The sequence below is a fragment of the Oncorhynchus clarkii genome, chromosome 4, assembly GCF_045791955.1.
Source record: "Oncorhynchus clarkii lewisi isolate Uvic-CL-2024 chromosome 4, UVic_Ocla_1.0, whole genome shotgun sequence".
Lineage (NCBI taxonomy): Eukaryota > Metazoa > Chordata > Actinopteri > Salmoniformes > Salmonidae > Oncorhynchus > Oncorhynchus clarkii.
The window spans coordinates 59134660-59145121 of record NC_092150.1 but is presented as its reverse complement, the minus strand read 5'-3'; the positions used below and the strand labels follow the sequence as shown (position 1 = coordinate 59145121).

The following is a 10462-nucleotide window of genomic DNA, read 5'->3' as shown; positions in this document are numbered from 1 at the left end:
GTTTGGGATGTTTTGGCCAAAATTAGAGTGTACCACTTCTCCAGGCACCATCCACTGGATGGACATCCACAAAATAATACATACAGTGCAGTCGGAAAGTAATTAGACCCCTTGACTTTTTGTTACGTTACAGCCTTACTTTAAAATGGATGAAATCATTTTTTCCCCCCTCATCAATCTACACACAATACCCCATAATGACAAAGCAAAAACAGGTTTAGACATTTCTGCAAATGTATTTTAAAAAAGATTTTAAAAAAAATGCAATATCACATTACAACCTCAACTCTTCTTGGTTATGACACTACAAGCTTGGCACACCTGTATTTGGAGAGTTTCTCCCATTCTTCTCTGCAGATCCTCTCAAGCTGTCAGGTTGGCTGGGAACATCACTGCAGAGCTATATCCAGATATGTTCGATCGAGTTCAAGTCCGGGCTCTGGCTGGGCCATTCAGAGACTTGTCTCGAAGCCACTCCTGCGTTGTCTTGGCTGTGTGCTTAGGGTCATTGTCCTATTGGAAGGTGAACCTTTGCCCCAGTCAGAGGCCCTGAGCGCTCTGGAGCAGGTTTTCATTAAGGATCTCTCTGTACTTTGCTTCGTTCATCTTTCCCTCGATCCTGACTACTGTCCCAGTCCCTGCCGCTGAAAAACATCCCCACAGCATGATGCTGCCACCACTATGCCTCACCTTAGGGATGTTGCAAGGTTTCCTCCAGACATGACGCTTGGCATTCATTGCCAAAGAGTTCAATCTTGGTTTCATCAGACCAGAGAATCTTGTTTCTCATGGTCTGAGAGTTTTAGGTGCCTTTTAGCAAACTCCAAGAGGGCTGTCATGTGCCTTTTACTGAGGAGTGGCTCCCGTCTGGCCACTCTACCATAAAGGCCTGATTGGTGGAGTGCTGCAAAGATGATTGTCCTTCTGGAAGGTTCTCCCATCGCCATAGAGGAACTCTGGAGCTCTGTCCGAGTGACCATTGGGTTCTTGTCCACCTCCCTGAACAAGACCCTTCTCCCCTGATTGCTCAGTTTTCCTAGAGCTGGCCGCCTGGCCAGAGTTTTGATGTTTCCTAACTTCTTCCATTTAAGAATGATGGAGGACACTGTTCCTGGGGACCTTCAATGCTGTAGAATTGTTTTTGTACCCTTCCCCAGATCTGTGCCTCGACACAATCCTGTGTCAGAGCGCTACGGACAATTCCTTCAACCTCATGGATTGGTTTTTGCTCCGACATGCACTGTCAACTGTGGGACCTTATGTGTGCACCTTTCCAAATCATGTCCAATCAATTGCATTTACCACAGGTGGACTAAAATCAAGTTGTAGAAACATCAAGGAGGATCCACGGAAACAGGATGCACCTGAGCTCAATTTTGAGTCTCATATCAAAGGGTCTGAATACTTATGTAGAAAAGGTATCTGTTTTTTTAATACATTTGCAAACATTTCTAAAAACCCGTTTTCGCTTTGTCATTATGATGTATTGTGTGTAGATTGATGAGGAAAACATTTATTTAATAAATTTTAGAATAAGGCTGTAACGTAACAAAATGTGGAAAAAGTGAAGGTGTCTGAATACTTTCAGAATGCACTGTACCATACCATGTAAGATATTATACTAATTTCAGTGTCCAGGATTTGTGTTTACTGTGTTACGTCTACCCCGGATGCAGGTTGTGCTGCACTGTTACTCTAATGAAACAGCTATAATTTATGATGCAATTCACAGTTGAGGGACACATAGATGAACGCACACAAATGCTGCTACTCTCTCACAATATAATCATTTACAAATAACCTGTTTTGGTTTGTGGGCAGATTATGTTTATGTTATGACTACAAACACCCAGCCAGCTAGCGTTGGGTGAATTGCTAATAATGATAAAGGGATCTGGTAATTACAATCATATTTTAAGCCTGTCATTGTTTTGAGGTAGGATTGCATTGTCCCTTTACAAAAGGTTTTTTTGGACTGGCACTCGGCCAAACAAGTAATGAGTTGGAGCCAAATCTCTGTTGGCCAGCTTTAGCAAAGTGGCACCACAGAGAATGCTGCCCAATCATGCCCATAAGGAGGGTATTTTATACTGGAGACATTTTAGAGGTAGACTTGGGCTGCGTCCCAAATAGCACCCAATTCCCTATATCACTTCTTTTGACAAGAGCCCTATGGGAGAATAGGGTGACATTTGGGACGCACACTTGTGGTGTGGGTAGAGCACTGCTGATGCTGAACCTGTCTTGCTAAGGTTATTTGCTTTGGTATAGCAGCCAAATCCTTTGGCACATCTTTGAAATACTATCACCACAGCTATTTGTTAAATCATATATATAGTTCCTTTCCTCTATTTGAAAGGTGGGTTGAAGTGTGTTTTGAGTTGCTTGCTCTCTCACAATCACAATAGTTTTCCACTCTTCAATTAATATGATTATTATTATGATACCGGTGTAACACATTTGAAATGGAGAGAATCCCCGTTACACCTCAGCCCTGTGTCTTCTCAGCTGACTTTCATAATCAAAAGCTTGATTTCTTTCACCACAGCGCCATCTAGAGAGTAAACAATGACAGAGCACCCTACCACAACTAGATTAAATGCATATGGCCAACATCAACATGCATGGCCCAGTAAACTACACGTTGTATATAGATCTTTGATGACATTTGATAAAAGGCATATAAAAACATTAATCTCACTCAAATTAAATTGTCACGTTTATTGCATAAGCATTATTTTACCCCTGAAGTATTATGAATTGAATGTAGCCTACTACAAATTTGAATAGAGTCAAATATGTTTATCTATTTAAATTGCTATAATAAACATATGCAGAATGCTTAGAGACTACACCTAAGCCTAAATCACTACTCCTCTCATGTTTATCAAGACAGACAGTCTAGAATGAATTGACGATTGCATTAAATGTATGAGACAGGATCAAATTCAGTGTTTCCTTAGATATATTTTAGCAGCGGTGGCAAAGGTAGCTTTAGCCATGGCAAAAAAAAAATACGTTTGTTTTTGCCATGGCTAATTCTGTGTTCTTATACTCAAACATTATAATAAATTCAATGGGAACCCCAATCGGGGGCCCTGGGTATGCCCGGTCGGTAATCCAGCTATGCCAAATGTACTCCTAAATGCATTATTTTATTTGATTGGTTTAGCTTTTATTTTTGTGATTTCTAGTTCTCAAAGATTGTATTATTATTATTTTTAAACATATAAGTCAATTTTTCATTCATGAAATGCATTTCTAAAATTGGTATGGCAGCAGCAATTTAGCAGCAGTAGTGTGCCGCTGATAAACGAAACACAGAAATTGTGGCCGCTAGTGCATTAGGGTAACAAATGTAATACATTGTATTGCATTAGTTAGTCTCCATAGGCCACAAGGACCATCAACTGCCAACCTTCAGCTCAGTAAACACTTAGAGGGCAACAGCTTTCAAATTCACTTCATCCCCATTCCAACATAACAACATGTTTTGCACGCTGGAGCACAGGTGTTTACGTCCAAGGACACATAGCACAGCCCACACAAAAGGTCACTGCCAAAATGATTAGTGAAGAATGTGTCCTCTGCAGTGGAAATTTTTCTCCCTGTGTCTGAATAACACGTTTTCACAATTGATGCCCTTCGGTAGCATAGCAGGGGTGAGGAGGTCCGCGTGTGTGTGTGTATGAGAGAAAGAGAGAGGTCAAACAATTGAGTTGGGTGTTGATTTTACATAGGAAATAAACCACTAGAATTGTAGGCTGTTCAATTAAAAACGATTACATTGCAGTAGGCTATTTACCAGAGTGTTTTAAAATAGTGAATAAATACCCTCTCTATGTAAGTTAGCCTACCTACTAGGGTATATTCAGCTTGCAGGCCTGTGTCTGGGGAGCCACAAAGACTCTGTCTAGTAATTATCAAGCAGGTTTGAGGCCATATGCGTGAAATAACATTATGATGAAGAGTACGTGATAACTGAGCAGTTTCAACAAAATTAGGCTCTGGCACCAACTATTCAACAGCAGGTGGCAGTAAAAGCCAATAAATTGGGGCAGAAGGAAATACGCTACGGGCAATAATATTAGGTTTATCATGTAGCGTAGGCTACTACGTAATGCCCATTTAATTACCAATATTTAGGATTTTAAGGGGTAGACTACAGAAAACAGCAGTGGGGTGTGTGTTTTAACTACAACGTTCAGCAGTTCGTGCACCGGAATCTGTGTAACTTCACCTACTACTTTATCAAAACAAGGGGAAGTTAACCTTTTATTAAAACAGTGCCACGTTATGCAAGTGGCAGGAAAAAAATACACAACTTCAATCCTAAACTGACGGTCTCTTTGAAAGTATGGTGAGTTGACCGACTGTTTCCTGCTTTAATACATGTCTTGTTTTACATCGGTTTTCAAGGTATTTAGATTCATAAATACACTAGTTTGGCTAACCTTCCTTCGTTCTAAGGCACTCCACGGGAGCAACATATCACACAAGGTACAAAATACCTTGAACATAGGATGTGCACACCAAGTGCTATTTGTGCCTCCCTCCCAATTAATTCGGCTTTCTATAGGTCACAGTAAAGTGTTTGCATAGACCTGCGTCTTCTCATTAGCGATGTCAAGATCGGGTGAGCGGGAATGTGAGCATCCGAGTTGCTGCGTGTGATGTTCATAGGCCTTTAACCTATAACTAGCCCAATAATGTACTCGTAATGACTGTATGCCAGCCTACCGTTACTCCTTAAGGTCTAATGACTTTAATGTTATGGTCCCCCACGATGAAATCGGGAAGGGGACTGTGGATCTGTCTCCGTTCGTAAATTTGTTCATGCTGCGCTTAGACAAGGGACACAGAGGGTGACGAGTGTTGGTAAAAACAAGCCAGCACCTTGGAATGCGTTGTTAAATTACACTGATTGGCCAGATGGCAGCGCCATAACAAGAGATTGAAAATGAAAACTTGGGAAGATGACGGCCCTCACCCACTGACGCAAAGTCATCAAATGCAGTACATTGGTCCCTCTCCTCACAAGGAACAAATTTGCCTCAGGGTCCGCCATTTAGAATTTTGTGAAAAACACTAAATTAACCATTTGCACAAAACTTGAAATGTGGCACCTATGGAGAAAGGTCTCAACAGTGAAGCCTCCTCAGAGGAGGAAGGGGAGGACCATCTTCCTCAGTGAATTGCATAGATAAAACTGTACTAAATATAGTCACACGTCACCAAATAATTGATTAAAAAACATGTTTTGCAATAAAGGTATAGAGTAGCCTCAACAGCGCAGAAAGGTAGCACCATGGTGTATTAGTCGGAGGACGGCTAGTTTCCGTCCTCTGGCTTCAATACAAAACCCAGGAGGCACATGGTTCTCATCCTCTTCCATAGACTTACACAGTAATTATGACAACTCCTGGAGGACGTCCTCCAACCTGTTAGAGCTCTTGCAATATGAACTGACATGTTGTCCACCCAATGAAAGGATCATGGAATAAATCTCATACTGAAAGCATATGCTACAGCTAGCTAGCGCTGCAGTGCATAACATTTGGTGAGTAGTTGACTCAAAGAGAGAGAAACACAATAGTTGAAGAGTTTAAGAAATGAATTTGTTCAAAAATGAAGGTGACGCAAGAGAGCTATATTTGTATTTTTTTTTCTTTCATTTTCACTTACTGCAAATGCAGCTAGCTAGTTTAGCCTACTAAAAACATCTGGCTCAAACAGAGAGGGATGCTAGGTCAGTTTTATTAGTTTATTGCCATCAGGGCCAACCGGTGTAACTGCTAAACTGCTGCAGGATTGTAGCGGGTTTACTAATGCGTTAGTTCTAGTAGCTATATTGACTATGACGTTGGCTAATAATGGTGACAACGATTTAGGCTGCGTGTAGCAGTTAGCGGTTATGATATAAAGGTTTGGCTTGTTAAGATTTTTTCATCTAGTCAGACAGCTGATGTGTTGTGCACTGAAGTCCACAAGCTAAGGGAAAAGGTGAGAGGAGGAGAGCGCATAGATGCAAGAAGGAATTATAGCTACAAACATAGCTGCAGGAAAATGTTTTGGGGTGAGGGTGCTGAAACAAAATGTTGCCCGCACTACAGACAGCTATGTCGGTCCGCTAATACAGGACTAGTAAAGTTCTAAACTTTCATTCATAGGTTAGGTTGTTATAACCTCATGATGGGTATTGGGAAAATTTGAGTATCATCTTGTAGCCTAAACTTATCAATGTTACATTGAGTTGGGTGAATGAAATATGAGTGACAGTCATCCAATATGCTGTAATATAAGGTCATGCTCATAAATTTAAAATATATATATATTTTTTTTTTAAAGTCCTCCCTCATCTTCAATGGTGCCGACCGCCACTGCTCTCAACGCAATATTTTCCAGGGCCCAGTTTCTCGATAGCGATAGAACTTAGGCGTATGGGTGTTTTAACGATGCAGCTTTTCTACAGCAGCCAATATGTAACGTGTTTCCCAAAACATGCTGCTCTCAAGTCAGCTTTATCATTTAAAATCTTACCTTATCATTAGAATTATTTCACAATACTGACGACGGATCAGCTCCTAGAGAGATATTACCACCCATGGCTACAAATATTGAGGTGGCTTATTCTAATGCTTACCCAATAAAAATGCACTAAATCACCGATTTGGCACATCATTGGGCACACGTCATAAAATAATATTGAGACAAATGATAGACAGTACTCTAAAAGTAGCAAAATAGAATGATTTATTGAACATGAAATAGGGCTATATCATACTGTATTTCAAATCAAAATGATTTTTTTATTTCACCTTTATTTAACCAGGTAGGCTAGTTGAGAACAAGTTCTCATTTACAACTGCGACCTGGCCAAGATAAAGCAAAGGACACAAACAGAGTTACACATGGAATAAACAAACATACAGTCAACACATGCTCCGAATACAACAGTGAAATGCTTACTACAAGCCCTTAACCAACAATGCAGTTAAGAAAATACCTTTAATTAAAAAGAGATAAGAAAAACTAATAATTAAGGAGCAGCAATAAATAACAATAGCGGGGCTATATACAGGGGGTATCGGTTCAGAGGCAATGTGTCAATGTGCGGGGGCACTGATGTCGAGGTAATTATGTACATGCAGGTCGAGTTAAAGTGGCTATGCATAGATAATAACATTGAGTAGCAGCAGGGGGGGTGCAAATAGTCTGGCTAGCCATTTGATTAGCTGTTTAGGAGTCTTATGGATTGGGGGTAGAAGCTGTTTAGAAGCCTCTTGTAACTAGACTTGGCGCTCCGGTACCGCTTGCCATGCGGTAGCAGAGAGAACAGTCTATGACTAGGTTGGCTGGAGTCTGACAATTTTTAGGGCCTTCCTCTGACACCGCCTGGTATAAAGGTTCTGGATGGCAGGAAGCTTGGCCCCGGTGATGTACTGGGCCGTACTCACTACCCTCTGTAGTGCCTTGAGGTCGGAGGCCAAGCAGTTGCCATACCAGGCAGTGATGCAACCTGTCAGGATGCTCTCAATGGTGCAGCTGTAAAACCTTTTGAGGATCTGGGGACCCATGCCAAATCTTTTCGGTCTCCTGAGGGGGAATAGGTTTTGTCGTGCCCTCTTCACGACTGTCTTGATGTGCTTGGACCATATTAGTTTGTTGGTGATGTGGATGCCAAGGAACTTGAAGCTGTCAACCTTCTCCACTGCAGCCCCGTAGATGAGAATGGGGGCGTGCTCTGTCCTCCTTTTCCTGTAGTCCACAATAATCTCCTTTGTCTTGATGACGTTAAGGGAGAGGTTGTTGTCCTTGCACCACATGGTCAGGTATCTGACCTCCTCCCTATATGCTGTCTCATCGTTGTCGGTGACCAGGCCTACCACTGTTGTGTCATCAGCATACTTAATGATGGTGTTGGAGTTATGCCTGGCCGAGCAGTCATGAATGAAAAGGGAGTTCAGGAGGGGTCTGAGTACGGACCCCTGAGGGGCCCCCGTGTTGAGGATCTACGTGGAGGATGTGCTGTTAACTACCCTTACCACCTGGGGGTGGCCCGTCAGGAAGTCTAGGATCCAGTTGCAGAGGGAGGTGTTTAGTCCCAGGGTCCTTAGCTTAGTGATGAGCTTTGAGGGCATTATGATGTTGAATGCCCAGCTGTAGTCAATGAATAGCATTCTCACATAGGTGTTCCTTTTGTGCAATAGAGATTGCATAATCTGTGGATCTGTTGGTGCGGTATGCAAATTGGAGTGGGTCTACTAGGGTTTCTAGGAAAATGCTGTTGATGTGAGCCATGACCAGCCTTTCAAAGCATTTCATGGCTACGGACGTGAGTGCTACGGGTCGGTAGTCATTTAGGTAGGTTACCTTAGTGTTCCTGGGCACAGGGACCATGGTGGTCTGCTTAAAACATGTTGGTGTTACAGACTCAGACAGGGAGAGGTTGAAAATGTCAGTGAAGGCTGTTGCCAGTTGGTCAGGTCATGCTTGGAGTACACGTCCTGGTAATCCGTCTGGCCCAGCGGACTTGTGAATGTTGACCTGTTTAAAAGGTCTTACCCTCATCGGCTGCGGAGAACGTGATCACACAGTCATCCGGGCCAGCTGATGCTCTCATGCAGGTTTCAGTGTTACTTTCCTCGATGCGAGCATATAAGTTATTTAGCTTGTCTGGTAGGCTCGTGTCATTGGGCAATTCTCGGTTGTGCTTCCCTTTGTAGTCTGTAATAGTTTGCAAGCTCTGCCACATCCGATGAGCGTCGGAGCCGGTGTAGTACGATTTGATCTTACTCCTGTATTGACGCTTTGCCTGTTTGATGGTTCGTCAGAGGGCATAGCAGGATTTCTTATACGCTTCCGGGTTAGAGTCCCGCTCCTTGAATGCGGCAGCTCTACCCTTTAGCTCGGTGTGGATGTTGCCTGTAATCCATGGCTTCTGGTTGGGGTATGTACGTACAGTCACTGTGGGGACGACGTCCTCGATGCACTTATTGATGAAGCCAGTGACTGATGTGGTGCACTCCTCAATGTCATCAGAAGAATCCCAGAACACATTTCAGTCTGTGCTAGCAACAGTCCTGTAGTTTAGCATCTGCTTCATCTGACCCCTTTTTTATAGACCGAGTCACTGGTACTTCCTGCTTTTATTTTTGCTTCTAAGCAGGAATCAGGAGGATAGAGTTATGGTCAGATTTGCCAAATGGAGGGCAAGGGAGAGCTTTGTATGCATCTCTGTGTGTGGAATAAAGGTGGTCTGGATTTTTTTCCCTCTGGTTTCACATTTAACATGCTGATAGAAATTCGGTAGAACTGATTTAAGTTTCCCTGCATTAAAGTTACCGGCCACCAGGAGCGCCGCCACTGGGTGAGCATTTTCCTGTTTGCTTATGGCAGAATACAAGTCATTGAGTGCGGTTTTAGTGCCAACTTCGTTCTGTGGTGGTATGTAGACAGCTACGAAAAATACAGATAAACTCTCTAGGTAGATAGTGTGGTCTACAACTTATATACTCTACCTCAGGCGAGCAAAACTGAGACTTCCTTAGATATCGTGCACCAGCTGTTTACATAAATGCATAGGCCCCCACCCCGTGTCTTACCAGAGGCTGCTGTTCTGTCTTGTCGATAGTGTATAACCCACCAGCAATATGTTCTTCATGTCGTTGTTCAGCCACGACTCGGTGAAACATAAGATATTAGTTTTAATGTCCCGTTGGTAGGATATACAGTTGATGTCAGAAGTTTACATACACTTCGGTTGGAATCATTAAAACAAATTTTTCAACCACTCCACAAATTTCTTGTTAACAAAATAGTTTTGACAAATCGGTTAGGACATCTACTTTGTGCATTTTTCCAAAAAATTGTTTACACAGATTATTTCACTGTATCACATTTCCAGTGGGTCAGAGGTTTACAAACACTAAATTGACTGTGCCTTTAAACAGCTTGGAAAATCCCAGAAAATTATGTCATGGCTTTAGAAGCTTCTGATAGGCTAATTGACATAATTTGTGTCAATTGGAGGTGTACATGTGGATGTATTTCAAGGCCTACCTTCAAACTCAGTACCTCTTTGCTTGACATCATGGGAAAAAAATTGTAGACCTCCACAAGTCTGGTTCATCCTTGGGAGCAATTTCCAAACGCCTGAAGGTACCACTCATCTGCACAAACAATAGTATGCAAGTATAGACACCATGGGACCACGCAGCCGTCATACCGCTCAGGAAGGAGACGAGTTAGAGATGAACGACTTTGGTGTGAAAAGTGCAAATCAATCCCAGAACAGCAAAGGACCTTGTTTCCTTCAGCATCTTCACAGGTACAAAAGTATCTATATCCACAGTAAAACGAGTCCTATGTCGACATAACCTGAAAGGCTGCTTAGCAAGGAAGGAGCCACTGCTCCAAAACCGCCATAAAAAAAAGCAAGACTATGGTTTGCAACTGCACA

At 42.4% G+C, this 10462-nt stretch overlaps 1 protein-coding gene across 2 annotated transcripts in view; it reads left to right on the top strand.

Annotated features, from left to right (window-relative positions):
• The first annotated feature begins 4083 nt into the window (after nucleotides 1-4083).
• Nucleotides 4084-10462, top strand: part of LOC139407749 (bifunctional protein GlmU-like) — a 32254-nt gene continuing 25875 nt past the window's right edge. Inside the window, exon 1 of one of the 2 annotated variants that reach the window (XM_071151607.1) lies at nucleotides 4084-4360. In XM_071151607.1, coding sequence (XP_071007708.1) covers nucleotides 4358-4360 — 3 coding nt within the window. In that variant the 5' untranslated portion in view covers nucleotides 4084-4357. The remainder of the gene's footprint in view (nucleotides 4361-10462) is intronic. The other variant, XM_071151606.1, reaches the window with a different exon arrangement.